Source organism: Convolutriloba macropyga, chromosome 12 (genome assembly GCF_964194025.1).
Source record: "Convolutriloba macropyga chromosome 12, txConMacr16.3, whole genome shotgun sequence".
Classification (NCBI taxonomy): Eukaryota; Metazoa; Xenacoelomorpha; order Acoela; family Convolutidae; genus Convolutriloba; species Convolutriloba macropyga.
Genome location: NC_134479.1, coordinates 30,342,905 through 30,368,573, shown reverse-complemented (window position 1 = coordinate 30,368,573; position 25,669 = coordinate 30,342,905). Strand labels below are relative to the sequence as shown.

The window sequence follows — 25,669 nt, the reverse complement described above, 5'->3', positions numbered from 1 at the left end:
AGCTCAGTTATAATCATTACTAATTATGGCTAGATCGAATTAATAACAAAAATGAATAGCTTATTTACACTGAGAAATTTGTGGTTTGGAAAAGTTGAAGCGACAGTATCTTTCAGAACAGTAGCCCTCATTTAAATTCGTATTGCAAACATTTGGTAAAACATAAATTTTAGATTATTGAGGTATAAATTTTAACTCGAAACGTCTGTCAAGGAAAAAGTCTTCAAGGACTCGATCGATCACAGTCGCAATGAAGTTTTTCAGTGTTATTAGATTATGCCATGCTTAATATGCTCTCATTGTTCTCAGCTTGTTGACCAATAGGTTAGGCCCTAATGTCAGTAGTTTTCAGCATTTCTTAATCGAATTTTATTGCTCAGAGAATGAGTTTGTCATTCCTTTTTTTATTTTAAATGAAGCTGAAACTGATGCTGACAGGCTCCTCATTTCGAAGAAAATCCGTTCAAAGAAATAAAATTCCGTCACTTCTGGAAATCTAACCTTTCATTCTCGCAGTATTTCCAGGGATGTTTCCCCCATTTAATTGGGGGTGTTTCAATGTTCCAGCAGACTCCACCAGTAAATATTCCAAAAAAGATAGTTAGATTTTGATTCCATGTCTTAATAACATATTTCATTGTTTGGACTGCTCCCTAAGTGCATCTTGTCGCTCTCGGACGGTACAAGAGTGATTTTCCCATTCTCATCTTTGGCAAATCAAACCACTATTTCAGGTCACAATACTAGGAATTATGATCCCATTGGTGATTGTAAACGAGCATCTTTTTGATGTCTAATCCGCTTGTTCGCTTCAAAACCCTGTTTCCAGTCGACGTTTTTCAGTACTGTGATGATTTCTTGGATTTGAGAAAACTTAACTTTGTTTTAATTTCTGTTGGAATTTTTAATTTGCTGCTGACACTCCGGAATTTATTTTCATTTCCAATTTTATTTATTGTACGTCCATTGTTTTCGTCTTAACACGAGTTTTTCCCACTAAGGTTTTATGATCTAAGTCGAAAGAGACGTTTAACTGTTTGAGCGAGATCGTTGAGAGACAAATTTGAAATTTTCAACAAGTTCAACAAGTCAAAATTTCAGATGTTTAGAGCATAAAAAAATAATCTTTTTCTTTTCACCATTTTGCCTGAACAACGTTTTTGAAAAGTAAAAATTGCATCGAGCAAAAGTCAAACCATAATTCAAGAAGAAAACATCTTTTCTTTGGCGTTTTTTAACCAGGACAAGTCTATGGTCAAATCACGGGTCGACAAAAAGTCTTTCCATGAGTCCGCGTTTTTTGCCTAAAAAAATTAAAGTTCTTTTTGGGGGCAAATTTGTGCTTATAGGGTGGTCAGGGCGTCTTTTGCTGTTCCATAAATTCATTGATCAGTCATAAAGCTGCATTACCTTCCGTAATTTATTTTTGGGAAAGGAAAACAACTGACTAGCAGAACATTTTTTGTTGTGGCTAATGGTCATTGCAGTTAGGCTACCTAGTTTCATTCAGTCAATTATTTTGGCAATATAGTTCAGCTACGATAAGTGCTTTATTTTGGGAATGGCAAAATTGCTAGTTCCTTTGGCAGTGTTTCAACTGTGTTTTAAGTTGGACTGCAGTGGTGCACTTTGTTGGCGCTTAAATATGTCTAGCAGCCAAAAATTTCTTTTTCAAACTGAAAAATAAGCAGGTTTATGAAAAGACTTCAGCTTGACTCAAGAAAAGACCATTCTGGACGCAAAACGCCTTTGAAAATACCATGCTTGACCCAAAAGTCCTATGAAAAACTTTTGCTCGAACTATGAAAAGGTTTTTGCCAGACCTTCAGTATGTAATTTTGATCAATATTAATCCCTCGCCGGACTATTGGGGTATTTTCGTAAATATAGTACTGGACAAAATGTGCACTGGAAATGTGCAAGTTCTTTAGTTCCTCACATGGTTATAGGTTTTGACGTTCTTTTCTTTTCGCTCTCAGTACTATAAAACAGTTTTTGAAAAAAAAGAAATAATTATCATTGACACTTTGGTTGAACTTGGCGTCATACTTTTCAATATGAGCTAAATTGAAGAATCCACTATAGTAGCAGAAGGAAAAGAGAGATTCCCAAAGATCAACAAAATAGTGACAGAGTGGTATGATGCCGGATATTAACAAATCTAGACAGCTCTGCAAAGTGATCAAAAAGTAGTCTTTGTTGCGAAGCTCGTTACTTGCAAGAACAGTCACAATGAAGTAGAAATTGACGGTGATTGTGAATAAAGATAAAGGACACTAAAACATACCATAGTGAAAACAGGATATTCGTACTTTTTTAAAAAGGTAACGGTAAAAGATACGTTTTCATAGTCAGCAGAGTAAGAGCTTAATTTTTTAAGTAAAGCTAATGGTAAAAGATACGTTATCATAATCAAGAGAAGATCTTGCTTGTTTTGAGTAAAGATGAGGAAAGTTGAGCGGTTATCATAGTCCGAAGAACAGCGTTGGTTTTGAGCAAAGATAACGAAGAAGATGGGTTGCAATACTAAAGAGAACATCATGGGTGATCGAGTAAAAATAGCGGAAAAGATTGCGTCATCTTCGTCAGGAGGATGTCTTGATTCTTTTGAGTAATAAAAATGGACAAAAAATGTGTCGATATTGAAGAGAAATTTTTAATTTCTGAATGAAGATTTCGCAAATTGATACATTATCATAGACAAGAGAAGATTTTGGTTTTTTGGTTGAAGAGAGTAGATACCAAACGCTCTCACAATCAAGACATCTCGGGTTTCATAAGTAAAGATAACGGAAAAAGAACGCTATTACAGTCAGAAAAAGATCTTGGTTTTTTAAGTTAATGAAACGGAGAAGTTCATGTTATCATAGTCAAGAGAAGATCATGAGCGTGTTGACTGAGAATGTTCCCAAAATCAAAAGACGGACTTGGGTTTTTCAGTAAAAAGTGTCTTTGGGCAAAATTAACATATATTTTTCCATAATCAAAGTCAGGAAAAGATCTTATGTTCTTTAATTCAAGATATCAACAATGATAGGATAATAGAGGCAAGATCTGGGACGTTGGAGTACAGATAATAGAAAATGGTAGGTTACAATAGCTAAGAGAAGATTTTGGTGCTCCAGAAAATATAATGGAAAAATTATACTTTATCACAGACAGGTGAACATTATAGTTTTTGAGTAAATATCAGCCGGACCACAAATTATACTCGTAGTTTTGAAAAGATGATATTTTTGAGTATAAATCACGAAAACGAAAACCAAAAAAAGCTAAGAGAATATTGCGGTTTTCAGTATAGAATAGGGAAAAACAATACGTTATGATAGTCAACGGAAGATTTTAGTTTTTTGAGTAATTAAAACGATAAAGAGCAGAGAGTTCAGGCGAAGAGTTCAAGGTTTGGAGTAGCCAATTTAGTAGTAATTTACTGTACTCGAGAGAATATCCCGGGATCTGGAGTGAAGATAACGAAAATACATAGGTTAAAATAGCTAGTAAAGGTCTTGGCGTTCGAGCGAAATAACAAAAAAAACTATACATGATAGCAGTCCGGCGAATTTCAAATTGTTTTAGTTAATAGGCGGGTCCAAAACGATACCTCTAGTTGGGGAAGAATCACGGGTTTCTGATTAAAAGTCACGGAATTAGAAATATCCCAGTCAACGTAACATTTGGGGATTTTGAGTAAAAATAACGCTAAAGAATACGCAGTATAACCTAAACCTTGACAAGAAAATTTTTGGTATTTTAAATAGCGATGCATGACACCAAGCTTTTCATAGTCAACAGAAGAACTTGCATTTTTGAAAAAAGATATTATGAAAAGATACGCTATCTTGGTCTAGAAAAAATTTGGTTTCATGCGGTAAAAATAATTGACAACAACACGTAGTACTCCTGATCAGTAAAAAAATTATTGTTCCGAACCGCACTTTAGTGGGGAGGGTGGAACTATATACTAAAATGGGTTTTTTTTGTTCAGACAATTTTGGTCGATCGATATAATCATCGTAGAGAGTTGTGAGTGGTACTATTAGAAAGCCAGTCCAGCGTAGAATAATATGGAATTAAAAAGATTTTTTTAATTCTCGTTTTTTATAGGGAGTTATCGAGGTTTAAAGTTATGTAAAAAATTGATAACTGTACTGTTATTGATTTCACCTAAGATAGAGGAAGGTTGCTGAGTTGTTCGCTCCGAGTTTTTTGGCTATAATTTATGCTAAATTTTTCAGAAATCAGACTTTTTTCGGGAAAAATGATGCCACATTTTTTTGAGCACACTTCCTTTAAATTTGCTCGAAGTAGCCACCTTCTGCAATCATTTGAACATGTGACTGATTTTTCAGACAGGCAGCGGTATCTGGGCTGACCTTGATCTCACCGTGGACCCTTACGATAAAAATTTTTTAGATTTAATGGGGCGTGACCTATTTTTCCGAAAAATTTCTGCTATGTAAATTTTTTCAATGTAAATTACTGACAAGAATCTCAAATCAGAGCTCAATTAATGAGAGATACTATTTACAAAAAAGATTTTCAACGAAATTATAATACGGTTTCAGAGTTAAGCTCAGGGTTTTTATGGCTTTGACCAATTGATTTCGTTAAAATTTTATAGACTTCTTGAGTTTTGCTTTCATTTGTTATGCTTTTTTTAGCCCAATGATTTAGTTTCCCAATCAATGATGCAGTTAGCTCCTTAGGAGATATAGATTAACCTGGACAATGCTTTCAGTTGTTATCTAATGTCTGTTATGTCTTTGAATTTATTTGTTTCAAGAAAAAAAGGTAACTTTTTGAACTTTGCCAATATCTTATCTTTTTGCTCCCAACTTGGGGCGCGGCCTCAGTAAAAACAGGCATTAACCAATTTCCTTTGAGTAAAATTTTATTGTTGGAAACGGTTTCATTTTCAACTAATGTTTTCCTTGTTTTGATACTACGCGTTCTCTTAATTTTTTTTTCATTTTCATTTGATCGTATTTGCCTTTTTTTAAGTCCATTTTGTTTCCTTCTCGAATTGTCACATTGTTGGCAAATATAATTGAAGGAAAGCATAGCAGCAAAATTTGTACTGCGTTGGAAAAATGCTTATTTATCTATCTTATTTGTTTTTATCGAATAGTTTATGCTTTTTGGGTTGAGACCAAGTTATCTCGCAAAATTTTGTAGATTCTTTTTGTTTTTTCTATGCTTGTCTTTCCTTTTGTTGTTGTACGCCATATACCTGATAATAATTTGTCTCAATTGATTTCCAAGGATGTATAACTCCACCGAGAAAAAGATTTCAATTAATAGCTGTTTGTTTTAATGACTTTCAATTTAAATTGTTAAAAATGTTTTTTTTTCAACTTTCTCCTTCTGCTTTCAGTTTGGTCACCGTGTAACTCATTTTCAATAATTAGAAATTGCTTCGACCATTTTTTACAAAAAAATTTTCGAGATTTCTATACTGTTAAAGTTTTTGGTTTCTTTTGTTGTCGTGTCTACAATTACCTTTTTGGACAGACTCGTTAATGTTAGGATAGGAAAAAAAGGAAAGTTTCCAGTTCATGCAGGTAACATGTTCTGATTATAGTGCTTTGAATAGTGTAATGTCTTAAAATTGTTTGAAAGTTTTGCTTTGTTTGTCTGTTATGTACTTGTTATTATGTGGGGTCGAGACGTGGTCTCATTATTAGCAGGCCCAATTGGCTTCCTGAGGTGTTGCAACCTAATTCATCGCTTTTTTGCAATCCTAAACTTGTTATGACTTTTGGAATTATTTGTTTCGAAAACATATTTGGGTTTTTGAGCTTCGTCATTTTTTAAAATAGTTTTTCGATCAAATTGTAGCTTAGTCTCTGTAAACACAGGTCACAGCCCGTTTGTAGTCAGCTATAAATTAACCCTTATAACGGTTTTAGCTCCAAACTTTTATTTCTCGGCTTTACTACTAATTTTTACTACGAAACTACATAAATGTTTGAGATTTTTATATATTTGTATATTTTAGAGGATTTTTGTTTTCTTTTTGGCTTACAACAATAATCGTAAGTCCCATTGGCTTTAATTTTTGCGCAATTAAAGATCGGATTATGGAGATATAAATGGAAATTTCAGTGATTTCAGGTGATGTAATGACATTGAAAACTGAAGTTAATTGTTTTCGAAAATAGAAACGTATTTTTTAACTTTGTGCCTCTTTGCTATTTTTTCTTTTTTGTCGACCTGTTAACCAGTCGCATTGAGAACCCTTCCCATATCTTTTCTAATAAAGTAGAGGTTAAACTGTTTTTTTCAGGTTTTATCTGATGCGAGTTTCATTTTTTTAAATGATTTCTTTATTGTAGACATCGAGCTGTGATCGGAAATAATTTTTTTTTATTTTTATGGTCTTTTTTAGTATTTCTATTATCAAAAATTTTCATCGGCCGTCTAGCGTGGCATTATTGTATTCCATTGGTGGTTTATATATGGATGAGCTGGGTCGGAACATTGTGCCTACGCACATTATCGAGCCTCATTGTTAGTTATTATTACTAGTTTATAATCTTTTCGAGTAAATACTACTTGAATTATACAATATGAGGTTCAGAAAAAGATGTCGGAATCTTTTTGAGTAGATAAAAGCAAAGCATTTGTTAATATAATCAGGATTATTTCTTGGGTTCTCTGAGTAAAAATGATAGAAAGTGCTATGTTAGCGTAGCCAGGAGAATATTTTGTCATACATAAGATATAAGACACGTTCTCATTCGATCGTTCATTTTTTAAAGTGCACTGAAAAGATATGTTATCAATATCAAAGAAAAATTTTGGATTTTCAGCTAAAGATAATGGAAAAGGAAAAGTTACAATAGTCACGAGAAGGTTTTAAGTGTGCGAGTCAATATAACGTAAAGGTATGTATTACCATATTCCGGAGAATATATTGGTTTTTGGTTTAAAGGTATCCATGGCCAAGAGAAGATCGTGGGTTTATTGGATAATTATAACGGAAAATACGTTATCGGAAATAAAGATGACGAAAAGGTATAAGCTATCTTAGTTAAAAAAAAGATTTCGGATTTTCAACTAACAATAACGAAAAAGCATAGGCTGCAAAAGTCACGCTAAAAGCTCTTGGGTGTTCGAGTGAAGTCAACAGAAAAATACGCGGTAAAAAAATGAGGAGAGGGTCTTGGTTTCTTTGAGCAAAAATAGCTGAGAAAGTTTTGTTATCTACGCCAGGGGAAGTTCTTGTGATTTTGAGTTAAGATAACAGGAGATAATTTTGAGTTTATAAGTAAAAAACGATACTTAAAAGTAATTGCAGTAGGTAAAAGATTACGAGATGTTCGAGAACAAATAACAGAAAACAATACGTTCTAAAACTGAAAAGAGGATCTTGCTTCCCTTGAGTAAAGATAACAGAAAATAATTTCTTATCATCGTCAGGAGAAGATCTTGTTTTCTTAAGTAAAATAATGGAAAATGATAGGTTATCTTAGTAAAAAAGGCGTGAGCTTGAAGGTATAAAAAGAGAAATTAATTGTTCCGACCCCACTTGTGGGGGGGGGAGGGGGGAGGAACTATATACTCAAATGGGTTTTTTTGTTCAGTCAATTTTGGCCGATCGATATATTCGTCGTAGAGAAATGTGAGAGGTATCGTTAAAAGGCTGATCCAGCGTAGAATTCAAAATTAAAAATTTAAAATTTTTTTGGTTTTTGTTTTTTTTCGAGCAGTTATCGATGAAATGATGTGTGAACACGGGAACGGGATATTTGTACACCTTTAGTGTAATTTTTCTCCAAATTAAAATATTTTCTATAAAAATAGGATTTCAAAACTAAATTTCACTCCAAAAAATGGACCAATTTTGTGTTCCTAATAGACTAAAGACGATAAAAAAGACTAGTTCGGGTCTCATAGGGAAGTTCACTATCAAAAAAAATTCGAAATCTATTTGAGAGCTCTTTTTTTATAAAACTTTTTTCTTTTCTGCTTTTTTAGGTCACCTAGAGACAACAAGTCACTTTTTATATCGAGGTTCTATTAATGACAAAGCTCCTTTACAGTCAAATGAAGCCCAATGAACAAAAAACATCGTTTTCAAGGAATTGCTCATGTTTTCTTTTGGCCTCTACTTTGACTTTTCGTACTTTTTAATGAAATTTTGATTCCCTTTTCGAGATTTTTTTTAAGTTTTTCAATGTCCAATAGCATGTATCCATTGACTAACAGAGCAATATGACTCATAATGATCTTTAAGTAAACATATGTAGTGCTTTCAGGGGACAGCTAACGGCTGTTAAGAATTTAAAAATAATTTTTCGATTTTTTTTATTATTAAAGAATCATAAACTTATTATCGTCAACTGTTAATCAGTCCAGGGTTGACAGCACCCTCCCGCTTCCTACTGCAACAACAATTATTCTGGTTAGCTATTTTTGTTCTAACTGTTGGTTATAGGACTTCTATGACACAATATTTCAAAAAATTAAAAAAGTTTTTTTTGGATATTTTAAAATTATTGGTTACTTTCGAAATCTTATCACATTATCCAAATTTTGCTAACTCCCATTGGCTGACAAAATGTTCAGTGGATCAAAGATAAAAATGTCATTGAAAAATTTATGGTTTAAATGGCTTAGACACTTTCTTCTCGCACTTTTCTATTGAATTTTTTGTTTCTGCAAAGTTTTGTTGTTCTTTTAATAGTCATTAGACTTATTGTGATGTCTTATTGGTTACCTACGCATGACAAACATAAGTGTACTCCCATCGGGGCATCTTAGAGCGTATTTATTAACTTCCGTTGAAAGCTATTGAATTTAATGGCTGTTAAAAATTTAAAAATAATTTTTCGAAAATTTTTTTGAACACTGAAGTCTTGAATTTTATTCGTGAACTGTTAGTCTGTGTCAGTATTGACAGGATCCATTTGGTTTCTACTGCAACTAGAATTAAACTGGTTAGCGGTTTTATCTTCTAACTATTGGTTATATGACTTCAATGACACAAGATTTTAATTTTTTTTTTTAATTTTTTTGTATATTTTTATATTATTGGTTAATTTTGAACTCTTTTCACATTATCCAAACAAAATACACATTATCCAAATTTTATTTTGATTCCACTCGCTTAGAGAGTACGTTAAGTGGATCACAGATAAAGTTTTCAGAGAAAAGCTAATTGTTTAATTGGCTTGGACACTTTCTTCACGGACTTTTCTACTGAATATTGGTTTTTGCCTGTTTATGTTATTGTTTTCACAGCCGTAAGATTTATTATAATGTCGTTTTAATTATATTAATTATGCAAGACAAACATCTTTTTTCTCCCATCGGGTTATATCTGAGCGTAGTTATTGAGCTCCATTGAAAGATTTTGAGTTTAATGGCTGTTAAGAGTTTAAAAACAATTTTTGGAAAATTTTTTTTGAACATTAGCCAATCCTAAACTTTTTTCGTGAATCGTTGGTCCGTTCTACTGCAATCCAAAATGAATCTGTTTAGTGGTTCTACCTTCTACCCATTCGTTTTGGAAGTTCAATGCCACGAGAATTCAAATTTTTTTTTTAAATTTCGGGTACTTTTTGGATCCTCTTGAAATCTTATCACATCATCCTACTACTGATCGTCCCCCTTGGTTTAGGGAAGAAGTTCAACGGATCATAGATAAAGTTTTCAGAGAAGAGCTTATGATTTGAACTGCTTCGACATTTTCTTCTGGCACTTTTCTACTGAAATTTTGGTTTTTGCCTGTCGCGGTTGTTGGTTTCAAAGTCAATAACCTGTTGTAAAGTCTTATTTATAAATTTTTGGCAAACAAACTTTTTGTCCCATTGAGGCATAATATATCGTATTTACTGGCTTCCGTTAAAAGCTAATGAGTTTAATTGAGTTGATAATACGTGTTTTCTCAAAAATTTCGTGGTTCTAATGTATTTGTTACAATTTGTTGATATTTTGAAATTATATTGATAAAAAAAATCCCGTTGCTCTTAAAAAATTAATTGAAAAAAGAAGTTTTTGAGCGAAAAGTTCTTTTTTTAAAGCCGTCAACAATTTTCTCGCTTAATTTTTTCTTGAATTTGCTGTTTTTGTTCTATAGGTAGCCGTAAAGTGGTGAAAGGTCTCATAGGCTTGTAATTGAGGAATGAATGAAAGATGCTACCCAAAGCAGTCAGTTTTTAGCAAATAGTCCTATAGTGTATGTTAAACATTTTGAAATATTTTTGAAACTTTTCAGTTTTTGTTGTTCCTTTCTTCAAATTGTAACTTATTTTCATGAATGAGAGGTCCCATTCAATTTCCTGTAATTCGAAAAATAACATACCTATTGACATTATTTGTCACTGATGTCTGTTTGTTGCACATTTTGCGTTTACTGAACGTTTATTGATTGGCCAATTTTGTGTTTCTTTTTCTCTTCTTTCAGAACAATCGCGTAATAACAGATCCCAATGGTTTCCACATGTGGCCCAAGTAAACGTATTTAATCTCCCAGTATAAATCCTTCAGCTGAATTAGTAGAAATAACAATTGAATTAAAAAACATAATATTCAGATGATAGCTAATGATTTTAATGGTAGCAATAGTTTGTGTTTTCGCAAATCGTTTTTAATTTTTCGAGCTTTTCTTTAGTTCATTTCTATGGCTTAGTCTAACCAAAGACAGGTCCTTTTTGTCTTGTAACGACTTTTTAGTAATTTATCAAGGATTAGTTATTTAAAAGCTAATGATTTTTAAGATTTTTGAAATTTCTTGGTGTAAAAAATGTTGATTAATTTTTAAGTTTTGCCTCACTGTTCGTTCTTTTTGCCGACTTGTTACCTAGTCTCATTAAGAAAACTTTTCATCTGCTTTATAGTTATGAAAAAGTACAATTGTGTAGTTAAGGTTTTATCTGACTTCATTCTGACGTTGTTACTAGGTGCTTTTAAATTTAGACATTCAGTTTTTGCCGTGAAATTTTTGTTTGTGCTAATGTTGTTGTTTGTTTTTTGACTCTTAGTCTCTTTAATGTCAGATCACGTTGGCGCTGTATGGAGGCATGGCACTATGTAATTCAATTAGTAGACATGTTGTGTAACGATTGTTTTAAACTCAAACATCCATTTTTGTTATCTCTTCATTTGGTTGACAATTTAGTCAAAAATGTAGATGAGCTCGGGTCGGAACATCATGTGCGAACGCACATTAACGAGCCGCATTGTTGGATACAATAGTCAATAGAAGATCCTGACTTTTTGAGTAAATATAACGGAAGCGATACTTTATAAGAGAGTCACGCTAAGATCTTGAGTTTTATATGTAAAGAAAACATAAAATCACATTATCATAGTTAGGAACATTAATCACAGTCAGGAGACGATATGTGAGTAAAAATGATGGAAAATCCTACGTTATCGTAGTTAGGAGAAGATATTGGGAATTTTGATCAAATTTAAGGGAAAATGTTATTTTACAATAGCCAGGAGAAGATTCTGGTTGCTCATGAAAAAATAACGGAAAAGTATACATTATAGTAGTGAGGTGAAAATCTTTGGTTCTTTGAGTAAATATAACAGAAAATGATGCATTATTATAGCCATGGGATAGTCGAAAAGAATGAATTTTAATGAGTTTTTTTTTCGTTTCGAAAGCAATCATACCAGCCATTTTTGACGTTGTTCAGTCTTAACTCTACCTTGCTGAATTTTCTACCTTTAACTCAAACAACATCTTTGAAACAAAAATTACGTGTGTAATATATACGGCATTGAAAGAGAGAAATTTTGGCTCACCATTGCCAACTGGACCAGAATTTTTGTTTGTATCCAATTCACGCCCATTATTTTGTGAAGTTGGATATAGTCGTCGAATAACCAATCGCTGTCATAATCAAGCACCGACCAGTAGACCATTTTCAGATAGATGGTGACAACGATGAAGCATACAGAAACAGCGATTTAATGCTCTTTATGAATGAGCGATTCCTAAACAATTCAAATATATGTTGTTCAAAATACTTTGTATTAATTTCTATGAAAAGCTATTGCAAAGAATTTAACCTTTGAATGTGTATAGAGTGTTGTGATTTTTCTGGATTTTGATTTTAATTATAAAATATTGAATAAGGAGGCTGCATAATGCGCTTTAGCGTCTAATATTCCAACCCCTCCAATCTCCAAAGTTTAGAAACGAAAAAAAAACAAATTTCTCAACGTTTGAAGACAGAAGAGTAATAGGTTCAGGAAGCCTTTACGAAAGCAACTTAAGAAATACATTTTAAGAAAACTGTTAACAATCCCCCCGTACTTAACTCCGGGTCAATATCAGTACTGGGCAAGTCTAATGGCGCGTCTAGGTATCAGTACCGATTCAGAGCTATGGTCATAACACATTTTAGTCTTAACAGTCTTGTACAAGTCTTGGTCACGACTTGGCAAGTCTTAATCCACATTTTGGCCCAGACAGACTTGGAAAGTCTAAATCCATGAAATACTTGCATTTAGACTTGCCTAGTACTGATTTACACTTGGAGATCGGCACAGGCCTTAACCAAAAATTTCCGTTTGCCTGCAAGTATGGTTTTTTCACTGATTGGAACTTGGACAGACAAATTTAACAGACTAAATTTAATTGAGATAAAGAGATAAATTTTTATCTAATCCCCATATTGCCAAACATAACATAATATGAGAAGAATATTCACAGGGAAAGAGATCAAGAGAAATGAGATTCAGACAATAAATCTGTCAAAGAGGAAAAAAATTTATTCTCGAAAGCGAAACGTTGCCACCTGAGCCATTAGATCTGAAACCAAAAAAAAAACAATTGGACTCAATCGACTAGATACCAGTCGTGTTTTAGAATGAGGCTCTTCATTGAATATGAATCCCAGCTAAACAACAGGTTTAGGAAGCAATAAAAGGATCCAAATGTGAACAACAAGTATAAAAACTTTTTAAAATTTTAAATGGAAGAGGATTCAATTTCCAACTCAATGGACAGGAGACTCAACTGCAAGATCTGCGAAGTGACTCAACTCTTAGGCCTACATTCGAACTTTCGTACACGAAAAATAATTAAGAAATAAAGCAAAAGAATTGTAAAACAGAACTCAGCAAAATTGGTCAAGAAAAGCTGATTAATTTTGACCAAAAAAGTTACCGGAAATCAAACACAAAAACCACCAACTGTATCCACGCTGGAGATCCAACGTAGGAGAAACTATCCAAATTATCGCATCACTGGAAGATATCAAAAATATTCCAACCTTGGACATCAGCGACCAAAACGCTACAACCGACTGTAATGCCAAGATAAAGACTACCAGTGCAGCCGACTGGCCACCCAAGCAAACCCTGAGCAATTCCCATGGCGTCAGTGATGACCGATAACAACCCCATCCTGGTCCTTACCGGGATCTCTTGGCTGGACCATGACCTCCGGATCCATTTGATGTTAAACAAACAAACATATGGACTCAGAAGTAGACTATATCAGTGTTTGTTGTTGAGCTGCTAATATCACTGTATCTTTTATACGCATAGAAATCAAGATTGATTTTGATATGTTTTATTCTGTCAAGGTCGACTCATTACCTCTGGTTCATTGAATTAATTGCTAATTGTTCCGACCCCACTTGTGGGCGGAGGAACTATATACTCAAATGGGTCTTTTTTTGTTCAGTCAATTTTAGCCGATCGATATATTCATCGTAGGGAAATGTGAGTGGTATCATTTAAAAGCTCGTCCAGCGTAGAATTCAAAATTAATTTTTCTTTTCGTATTAATTTCGTATTATTCGAGGAGTTATTGAGGTTTAAAGTTTTGTGTGAACACGTGATATTTGCATGATTTTGTTCACTTTTAGCGTTCAAATTAAGGCTTTTCTAGAAAAATGTTATTGCAAAATTACATTTCACGTTACAAAATGAAACAATTTTGTGTTACCAGAAGACCGATAAAAAGGCTAGTTCTGGTCTCGTGAGAGAACTTACTATAAAAAAGAACTCGAATTCAATTTGAGAGCTTTAAGCTGTATTTTTTTAAGGAAACGTTTCCTATTTTTTATTGTTTTTTTCAGTCACTTACAGACTAGTCATTTTCATATCGAGCTACCTTTAATGACAAATCTCATTTAGAGTCACATGCTAACCAATGAACAAAAAGTTCAACTTCAGGGAAACGCTCATGTTTTTTTCGTCTTCGACTTTGAGTTTTCGAAATTTTTGATAAAATTTTGATTCTCTTTTTGAGATGGATGTAACTAAATTTTGGGAGCCCTATGGCATAAACTCGCTAACTGAAAGTACAACTGGCTTTTTAATGTGTATTAGGTAAACCTTTAGAGTGCTGTTGAGTGGACAGCTAATGGCTGTCAAGACTTAAAAAAAATTTTCGAAAGTTTTTTTTTGAACAATAAACAATATTAAGCATATTTTCACGTAAGTCATTTTCAGTAATGGCAGGAGACAGGACCCCAATAAATTTTACTGCAATCAAAATTATTCTGTTAATTGGTTTTATCTGCTATTTATTGGTTTTATTACTTCGATAAAACGAATTTTCAAAATTTCAAAAAAAATTTCGTTTTTTTTTTAATTTTGGTTCCTTTTGAAATCTTAACTCATTATGTTCGCATTGGCAGTCCCCATTGACTTAATAATGACCTCCAATAGATCCTAGATAAAATTTTCAGAAAAAAAGTTGGTTTAAATGACTTCGACACTTTTTTCTCAAATTTCCGCTGATTTTTTTTTGTTTTCGCCTGCTTTTAACGTCATTTTCATAATCATAGGACTTGTTGTGATGTCTTATTGCTGACATATTGATAATAAACACACTGTTATGCCCATCAAGGCATAACAATGTGTTTTTTTTTCACTTCCGTTGATAAATCTTGATTAAACTTTGATAAATTCGATTTTAGAAATTTTTTGACATTAACTAATCTTACACTTATTTTCTTGAACTTGGAGTCGGAATCAGTAATGCCATGACCTCCATTGATTCTACTGCAACTAAAATGAATCTTACCAGTAGTTTTATCTTCTAACTACTGATTTATGACTTCGTGAAACGAATTTTCAAAATTTCAGTTTTTTTTTAACTTTGTTTCCTTTTGAAATCTCCTTATGTTCGCATTGGCAGACCCCACTGGCCTAATAAAGACCTCTAATAGATCCTAGATAACTTTTTCAGAGAAAAAAATGCGGTTTAAATGACTTCGACCTTTTCTTCTCAAGTTTCCACTGAATTTTTTTTGGTTTTTGCCTGCTTTTAACGTCGTTTTCATAATCATAGGACTTGTTGTGATGTTTCATTGCTGACATATTGATGATAAACATCCTGTTCTGCCCCTCGAGGCACAACGTTGCGTATTTTTTTACTTCCGTTGAAAGCTCTTGAATTTCATGGCTGTTGAGACTTTAATAAATTATATTTTAGAATTTTTTTTGACATTAACTAATCTCAAATTTATTTTCGTGAACCCTAAATCAGTAACAGTAGTGACATTACCACCTTTGATTCTACGGCAACTAAATTGAATCTTGCTAGTGGTTTTATCTTCTAACTACTGATTTTATGACTTCGAGGACTCGAGTTTTCATATATTTTTTTAAAATTTGTTTTAAATTTTGGTTCCCTTTGAAATTTCATCACTTTAACCTAATATTGATAGTTCTCAGAGAACTAAAGATGGCGTCCAATGAATCATGGCTAAAAAATCTTGCAGATAAAAGTTTATGGTTTAAATGGCTCCGACACATTCTTGCACTTTTCCACTGAATTTTTAGTTTTTGCCTGATTTTGTTGCTGTTTTTATAATCATAAGTCTTATTTTGACGTCTTATCAATGACCTAAGAATGAAAACAACAATATCTCCTTATTGATGCATACTTCTGAGTATTTATTGATTTCCTTTGAGAGCTATTGTATTTAGTGGCTACTTAGACTTAAAAAAACATTTTTGGACACTAACCATTATTAAAACATTTTTCATGAACTATAAATTAGTCTCAGCAATGACAGGACCACGCTCCTTTTTACTGCATCAAAAGATACTCTGGAAAGTGGTTTTATTAGCTAAAAATTTGTTTCATGACTTCGATGCCACGAGTTCTCATAATTTCAAAAATAAAAGTTTTGGATTTTTTTTTTGTAATTTTGGTTGCTTTTGGAATCTTATGTCATTATCCTAATATTAATAGTTCGCATTGGCTTATAAAAGACGCCCAAAGTGTAATGGATAAAAAACTCAGAGAAACAAGTTTGGTTTAAATGGCTTCCACACTTTTTTCTTGGACATTTCTAATGAATTTTTGGTTTTTGCATATACTTTTTGTTGTTTTCATAATCATAAGACTTATTGTGATGTCCAGTTATTGACATATGATTGACAAACATCCTTATTTTTTCAATAAGGCATAACTTAGCGTATTTTTTGTATTCCGGTCAGAGCCATTGAATTTAACGGCGTTGATAAAACGGGTCTTCTCAAAAATTCGGGGTTTTATTATATTTGTTCAGACTTGTTGATTTTTTCAGCTCATATTGTTAAAAATTAGAAGAACTCCATCGCTGCGAAAGACTTATTTGAGATTACAAAATTTTCTGCTAATTTTTTTTTCTTTTCTTTGCTTCGACGCTCAATTTTTTTTGAATTTGCTGTTTTTGCCTTTTTTTAAATTCTTCCTGTAGTCGTAAAATGCTGACTGGTCGCATAGGCTTCTAGTTGAGGATTGAATGATTGATGTTGCCAATGCAATCAGTTTATAGCGAATAGTATTAAAGTTTACGATCAGTTTTTGTTCTTTTCGTCAAATTGTAAATTATTCTCATCCTTGAGGGGTTCCAACCAATTCAAAAATTATTTTTCCATTGATATCATGTCGTAACTGATGTTTTCTTTGTTGGACAGTATGCGTTTTCATTAAAGTTTTGTGAGTGGTCAAAATTTGTGTTTCTTTTTCACTTCTTTTATCATATTCGCTGAAAGTTTTTTGTTTTTGCTTATTTTGTTGTTTATTCCTAGTCTTTCTAATGGCAGATCTTGTGAGCGCTGTATTGAGATATGGTATTATGCAACTCCTTTAGTAGTTCGATTTTGTAACGATTTTTTAAAATTCAAACGTCTATTTTTAGTTATCTCATCATTAGGTTGACAATTAAGTCAAAAATGTAGATGAGCTCGGGTCGGAACATCATGTGCGAACGCACATTAACCAGCATCCTTGTTGATATTAAAGTTCTGTACTCTTCGCAGAGTTTTTTGCCAAAGCAAAGCTTCCAGTAGCAAAGTTTGAATCAAAATACGTTTGAAATGAAAATGAACTAACTTTAAATCTAAAGAGAACCAGTAAATGCGAGACCAATGAAAACAAAAAAGTGCCTATGTTATAGGTTGTGCCTATGTTATAAAATGACACATAAAAATAGACAGTTTCATCGCATTTGAAAAAAATATGAATAGGACCTTGAAACTGTTTCCAGTATCTTTGCTGTTTTGACTATAGTTTTAGTAGATTTAACTAAAGTATAAAGAAATTGTAAAATGTTGGCATAGAGAGTCATACCAAATGATCACCAAAAATGAAATAACGTCCTTGTATTACTATAATTCGTAAAAGAGAACACAATTCGGCTGAAATGCTTTGAATAAAAAGGCAAAACAGCCAGGACCTGTCTCATTTTCAAAAAATATATAGCAAAAATTAATCCGTTTTTTATAACAGAACGGTTAATTCAAAAATTTCAAGCTGATTTAACAAAAAATTCAACTTCTTCCTGCGCAGTTCCGCTCTAAAGCTGCTAAATTGCAGTGACTTGGGTAAAAAAGTGGTGAGAATTGGTATAACCAAATCCTCAGAAGGATTTTTATTGTAATTTTGTACAATCCAGTGATAGACTCACTCAGATTTATGCAGATAACTGTAAGTTTTATTTTTTTGCAATTTTTGGCGGGCTAAGCGCAGATACTGTGCATTGATAATTTTCAATTGCATTCAATTTAATTTTAATTAGACAGAGTTAAACCGACAAAACCAGTCGCATTCAATGAATTTTAAAAAAAATGTTTTCTATTTAAGTCTAAAGCTCCTAATCACTTTCTTTATGATTAACTGGAGAAACTAAGCCAAGAAAGTTGACGCTTAGTTTTTATTAAATTTATGCCGGAGGATTAAATTTAATGAGCGCAGTTTTCGACATCGAATTGCAAAATCTAACTTGTTTGAACAAATCAACACCAAAGATAAAAATAAAAATTCCAACAGTTACTCAGGTATACCGACTTTTTTTTGAAAGTTTAGTATTTTTTCCGAAGAATTTGGATATCACAAAAACCTCTAATTGGCGCGCGATATTTCTATGATAGATTATTAACAACCAAACTTTCAGTCCAAATTGTTGCGGAAAAATTTACGTTATCGGTTTTTACATTGTCCATCACAAAAACGATTAAAAAATGGTCTCTATGTTCCTAGCTCTCTATGTCTCTGTAGGTCTCTGATTATGTAATTTATTACTGGAGTATCATGCATCAGTATCAGTAATGTTTTACCATGTTACTAGGGTCCAGAGTTCGAGGAATCATGGAGAAAGATCTATTAGGACCACTGGTTCCAATATTCAAAATTGATCTGATTGCATTGAAATGATTTGACTGACCTGAAACGAGCATTCACCGAATATGGTACATTAAGCTCCCGTATCTGACAGTCAGTTAAAATCAGTACTAATTCATAAGCCCCAGCATCCCCGAGTTGAGAAACAGCGACGAAATAGACCCGACAGGCGCCGTTTTCGGTCGACTTTGTCGGTTTCGTCGGTTTATTTTTGTAAGAAATATCGATTATTGGTTTGGTTGATAATTTACGTACGAATTATTGGTTATTGTCGTTTCTGTTGTTTTCGTCACAAATTATACATGAAGCGCGTCGATTATTGTCGTCTTTTTCGTTTGGGTCCCACGATGAAGTTCAGTTGAGTTATTGTTCCGACCAACTTGTGGAACTCAAATGGGTTTTTTTCTTCAGAAAATTTTGGCCGACCGATATGTTCATTGTAAAGAATTGTGAGTGGTATCAATACAAAGCTCGTCCAGCGTAGAATTCAAAATTAAGAATTTTTTTTTAATTTCGTCTTTTTCGTGGAGATATCGAGGTTTAAATTTTTGTGTGAACAAGTGATGTTTGGCATGATTTGGTTCACTTTTTTTGTTCAAATTAAGATTTTTCAATAAAATTATCAATTAAAAACATTTTTTATGCAACAAATGAAACAATATTGAGTTTCTAACAGACGAAAAGGGTAGTTTTGTCTCATAGGGAAGTTTAATATTAAAAAAATCGATTTCTATTTGACGGCTGATATTTTAAAAACTATTTCATATTTTTTATATTTTTTTTGTCAAGTCACTTAAGGACTAGACAGTTTTCAAATCTAGATTCTGTTAATGCAAGCCTCATTTACAGTTAAATGATGCTCAATGAACAAATAATTCGTTTTTAAGGAATCGCTCATTTTTTTACGGCTACGACTCTGAGTTTTTTTTTTTGAAATTTTTTCAAAATTTATTTTCTTATTAAGATTATAATAACATTTTCTATTCCCATGATATTGACTTGCTGACTAAAAGTGCAATAGGATTCCTAAAGAGCAATAAGAGAAACTATGTAGTAATTTGAGTGGACAGCTAATGGCTGTTAAGACTTTAAAAATAATTTTTTGAAAATTCATTTTTAAAGATTAACCGATCTTAAATTTTTTTCTGTGAACTGTAAACTGTCTCACTTTTGACAAGACCCCCTTCTTTTCTACTGCAGTCAAAATTAATCTGGTTAGCGGTTTTATCGTCTAAGTATTGTCTTTATGATTTGTATGCCACGAGTTTTGATACTTTTTTTAAAAAAAATTGTTGTTCTTTTCATAATTTTAGATCCTTTTGTAATCCTATCGCATTATCCTATTATTGCCAACTCCAATTGGCATATTGAAGACTTTCAGGAGATCATAAATAAAGTTTGCACAGAAAATTTTTTTGTTTTAATGGCTTCAACACTGTCTTCTCGCACTTTTCTACTGATTTCTCCTGTATTTGTTGTCAATTTTACAGTCAAACGACTTAATGTCGTAAGTGTTTGATGATAAAAAAGGACACAAACCATTGCCTTCTCATCGAAGCAAAATTTTTTATAATTTAATATTTATTGAAATCCATTGAAAGCGACTGAATTTAATGGCTTTGATACTACGGGTTTCTCATAACTTTATGTGGTTTTAATGTATTTCTTCATAATTTTTGGTTTTTTGAAGTCATTTTGTTACAAGAAAGAATCCCATTGTTGCTAAAAAAATATTTGAAAATGAAAAAGTATTTGATGAATAATTCATTTTGTAACGGCTTCAACACTTCTCTCTCAATTTTTTTTTCAACTTGCGATTTTTGCCTGGTTTTTAATCTTTATGTAGTCAAAAAGAACTGAAAGGTATCATAAAGTTCTAACAATATTGAACAAAAAGAAGTTACTCAATGCAGTAAGTTTATGGCGAATAGCCTTAAAGTTTATGATATTTTTTGTCTCCAGACTGTTTTTTAAACTTTTTAGTTTTTAATGTTATAATTGTCAATTTGGACGTAATTGTCGTCATTGAGGGGCTCCAACCACCTCCCTGTGGTTCGATTATTAAAATGGCTATTGATATAAAGTCGTAACTGATGTTTTGTATGTTGAACAATAGGCGTCTTCATAAAAGTTTTGTCAGAGGTCAATATTTGTGTTCCTTTTTCTCTTCTCTAAGCACATTCGCGTAATAACAGATCCCAATAATTTTCAATTGAGGCCTGAGTGAACATACCTAATCCTTCAGTTAGTTTTAATAAAGTTTTAACTGAAATATTTTAATTAACTTTTCAAATAAAAAACATCCTATTCATATAACAGCGAAAGGTTTTAATTACTTCAGTAATTTGTGTTTTTGCAAACTGTTTTTATTATTTTTTCAATTTTTCTTTATCTTTAGTCCATTTCTTTGGCTTGGTATAACCAATGACAAGTTCTATTGGTTCTGCTTTGACTATTTTATTAAATTTATCAAGAACTTTTTCGTTATGAGCTAATGGTTTTTAAGACGTTTGTAAAAAATTAGTTTAAGAAATATTGGTTAATTTTTGAATTTCGCCTTATTATTGCTTCTTTTTTAAGACTTGGTTTTTAAGACGCTTATAAAAAAATTGTTTAAAAAATATTGGTTAATTTTTGAATTTCGCCTTATTATTGCTTTTTTTGTCAACTTGTTACCTAGTCTCATTAAAGTAAAGTCCCATCTGCTTTGTAGTAACGGAATAGTAATTATGTGTAGTTAAGGTTTTCTCTGATTATGTTTTGACGTTGTTACTAGGTGGTTTCAAATTTAGATGTTAAATTTTTGCCTTAGATTTTTTTTTGCTCATTTTGTTTATTTTTTCTTCGTAGTGTTGTTAATGGTGTGAGATCTCGTGAGCGCTGTAATGAGGCATGGCATTATGTAATTCAGTAGTTTGTGTAACTTCGGTATTTTTGTAACTCATAGATCTATTTTTGATTATCTCTTCATTTGGCTGACAGTTATGTCAAAGATGTAGATGAGTCGGAACATCGTATGCGAACGCACATTAAGGAGCCTCATTGTTTAAGTAACGATCGGGTTAATCCATTTCGATAGGTAACAATTCATGTTCCCGCTCTCAGTTCCTCATATCAAAACAACCTTTGTCATTCACCTTAGCCATTGACCGTTTACAGAAGAGACTCCTGACAGAGCTCTGATAAGTAAACAACGGATGAGATCCGCTACCCTTGACAGTTATTGGCCAGAACGACTTGGGCCGCGGATAAGGGGGTTCGAAACCAACCAAACCCAAAACAAGGCATTTCGGCACCCTTGGCCAGACCGAACATGCTTTGGTCAACATTGGTGCCAGACTTAAAGAAGTTTGACCATACTATTGGCGATCAGACAATAGACTGGACCAAAATGTGGGTATTGGAAGAACTAAAGGGCCAACATGTGTTTGAATGACGCTTCTTACCTTTATAACCAATGAAACTCGACGCTTCTTATTTTTTGAGCCGATGAAAACTGACGCTTCCGAAGAAAATCGTCGATTTAGAAAGAAAAGAAAACGACAAAGTAAAAAGGGCGAAAGTCGACGATTTCTTATTCGAACAAAAGTCTCAACTCGCGTTGTCAATTTAAAGACCTAAATAACCAAAAAAGAAATCATATGACTCCTCGTGTACCAGGAGAGGCACGTGCTAAAAACTGTAACTTTGAACACCAAGTCATAATGTCGATTATATAGATATAATTCAATGGTTAGGAATTGGATGACTTTTTCACGGTAGCAAAAGAAGATTTGTGAAGCAAATCTCAAGAAAGTTATAACTGTTGAAAAGGAACAACAGTGGGCAAAGGGTAGCCCAGGCATATCGTGCCAAAGTAACTATAACTCCAGGGTCTTTTTTGAAACACCACCAACACTGGCGTCAGTGAAGCAAGCTGATTAGTTTGCTTCTCTGACGTCCGGCCGCAGCACCACCAACACTACACATTTAAAATTAACTGAAGGCGGAACACCGCACAGTTTTTTCTGGTGACCCCCCCCCCCCTAACTAAGCTCGAACGCGCAACCTCAAGGCAAAGGCAAGGGCAAAGGCAAAGACAAAGACCACGAATCATCCACAAAGACCAAGACCCATCCCCCCACCGGACAGTAAAGACCCCCCAACACAGTCAACATTTCAACAACACAATAGGTAAAGCAGAATACAAACCTCCTGACAGCAATGCCGAACAGAACCATGCAACCACCCGTTTTAAAAGCAAAAATCAGGGTGATGGGGGAGAAAATTGCGAAGAACCTGCAAACCATGAGCGAATTGATTGACAGTGGGAACATAAACGCAGCAAAGAATGTTCATGAAAAGGCGGCGGAAACATTTTCGGAGTTCAAGGAAACCAGTAACGAGTTGATTTCACAGCTTGACGAAGATCAGCACGAGGAGTACATCGGAAAAATCACTGACACGTGGAACAACATCGACGACATGAAAATTAAAATTCAGAATCACCTTTCGCAAGAAAACACCACAACAAACTACAACGCACAAGACAACAACGAGACAACAGTAACAGCCAACTCGACAGCGGATAACTCAGCAACCAACAACAACATCAACACTAGAGCAATTGGACAACAGCAAACATCCGTTAACAGAAGTTTACACAACGAACAACCAGAAACTAGCAATTCCGCTCAACGTGACAACCTCAACAGCTTTTGGTATGATAGACTAGCTTACTCAAGCAGCCTAAACGACCAACAGAACTGAGTTACTGGAATGGGGGACACACAAACATTCAATCAATCAACAGAACAACCACAACAATTGTCAACGACGTTATCACAACCAGTTCCATTCTATACGCCTTATGTGGAAGCTCTTCCAAAGATGGATCTTCAGAAGTTCAACGGTGACCCGAGCAAATGGGCAGATTGGTACAGCCGTTTCAGTTTCATGATTGAAGACACTCAGCTCAGTGATGGACAGAAGATCGCCTATCTACAGGGATTTGTAATTGGAAAAGCCAAAACAGCAATTGAAGGATTTGCCTGCAACGGACACCTGTACAAAGATGCAAAAAACGAGTTGAAACAGCGGTTTGGGAACCCAAACGTCATCGTCAGCAACTCATCAACTACAGGCCACCAACGACATCTCTTCCTTGGACAATTGTAAATTTTTCCACATTCATTAACACTATGACAAGGACACTACAAGAACTCAACTCCGAAGCCGATCTCAACAGCACGACAATCTTGAAGCATGCAACCGACAAACTACCTTACAGCGAAGAATTCAAATGGAATCAGTTTGTTTTACGACGAAGAATTCAGCAGCCGACACTTGCAGACTTCAACCAATGGATTAAAGAAATAGCAGAAGCACATGAACGTTCAACGCATCAAGGACGAAGCAATACTAGTCTCAGCACAAACAGTGATACAAATCAACGAAATTTCAATTTAAATGGAAACCGACAATTTCATCAACAACCAACTCATCCAAACAGGGAACAACAGCAGCAACAACAACCAACACAGAACATAAACAAGTTTAGCAACAACAACAGCAAGAACCAGCATAACCAGCGGAGCATAACACAAATGTTTCAAGCAACAAGAGGAAGCAACGGCAACAACCAGCCTCTGCCTTGTGTCTTCAACGACGGTAATCATCAGTTATTTCATTGCCCAACGTTTAAAGCGAAGACAGCAGACGAAAGACTACAAACAGTTTATCAGTTAAACCTTTGCAGAAATTGCTTGGGAGCGAACCATCGAGCCAACAACTGTCCTTCAATCTTTAATTGTAGGGAGCAAGGATGCAGACAACGACACAACACTATGTTACACGGTGCCAACAGTAGATACGGACGAACACTGACCTCAGTTGTTCTACCAAATTCTCAATCGAACAACTCGAGAGGAAGTGGTAACTCATTTGCAGTCATCACCAACAAAGATACAACCACAACAAAGGACACGACAGCAGCAACTAAAACAACGAATCTTCTCTATGTCATGCCAGTTATTTTACATAACAAGGAGAATAAAGTTCGCACATACGCCTTCATCGACCCATGAAGCAGCTTGACAATACTTCTCTCGAAGACAGCCGACGAACTACGCTATCAGAAAGAAACACGTCAACAACTTGTCTTGGAGGGAGCCAACGGAACAGACAAAAAATCGTGTTACACAACGTCAACAAAAATTCCGAATTTGGAAGACGACGAACGCTACAACCTCAAACAGATATACGTTGTGGAAAACATCAATTTGCCAAAGCTGAGGGAGCACCCGGGAGACATTGCCAGAAAGTATGACCACCTTAGACATGTCAATATGCCAACTCTGGATAATCTCGAAGTCACAGTATTGATTGGACAGGACAACATTAACCTTATCTCACCAGTCAGAGTGGAACAAGGACCATCATCAGCACCAAGCGTAAGTCTTTTCAAACTTGGTTGGACTTTTTCTGGACCTCATACAGTATTGGATGACAGCAAAACACAACATTCAATGCACCATACCGCTTTGTTTTGCAGCAATTGCCATGAACAAGACAATGACCTCAACGAAGAAGTTTCTCATTGGTGGAAAGCAGAGACAATTCCATTGGAATCCAAAACCAAATCAAATGATCCAGAAGTTTTGTTAGCCACCAAGATACTTAACACAACATGCGTGAGACAAGCAGATGAACGTTATGAAACGGGACTTCTCTGGAAAGACAACAGCAGTTTACCAGACAAACGGTCGCAACCCTTGACTCATTTGAATCATCTTGTCAACAGACTACAGAAGAAACCTGAACAGTACAAGAAATACAATGAGGGCATTCAAGCAGACCTGGAAAAAGGTTACATTGCAAAAGTACCTTTCCATAGACAGAAAGATACAGGATGGTACATACCACACTATGGTCTTGTCAGCCCAAACAAACCCGACAAGATACGAAGAATCTGCAACGCCAAAGCACCACAAAGCGGAACAAGCCTCAATGACAAACTCTTAGCTGGACCTGACCTCCTCGGGAATATGCTATGAATTTTGCTACGATTCCGAGAGAGAGCCATCGCCATCCACGGAG

At 34.1% G+C, this 25,669-nt stretch overlaps 2 protein-coding genes across 2 annotated transcripts in view; both read left to right on the top strand.

Annotated features, from left to right (window-relative positions):
- The window catches only part of LOC142350457 (uncharacterized), an 86,125-nt gene extending 62,784 nt beyond the window's left edge, over positions 1-23,341 (top strand). The window contains exon 4 of the mRNA XM_075402305.1: positions 22,794-23,341. Coding sequence (XP_075258420.1) covers positions 22,794-23,341 — 548 coding nt within the window. The remainder of the gene's footprint in view (positions 1-22,793) is intronic.
- Positions 23,342-23,772: 431 nt separating this feature from the next.
- On the top strand, positions 23,773-25,626 carry LOC142350456 (uncharacterized). The gene is made up of 2 exons (XM_075402304.1): positions 23,773-24,627; positions 24,685-25,626. The coding sequence occupies exons 1-2, from the start codon at positions 23,773-23,775 to the stop codon at positions 25,624-25,626; spliced, it is 1,797 nt and encodes a 598-aa protein (XP_075258419.1).
- Positions 25,627-25,669: the final 43 nt, after the last annotated feature.

Excerpts from the sequence above, each read along its gene's own strand:
- LOC142350456 (XM_075402304.1), top strand. The coding sequence starts at position 23,773 with ATGACAAGGACACTACAAGAACTCAACTCCGAAGCCGATCTCAACAGC. Across the intron at positions 24,628-24,684 it reads TACATAACAAGGAGAATAAA|ACAGCCGACGAACTACGCTA; the intron begins GTTCGCACATAC and ends CTTCTCTCGAAG.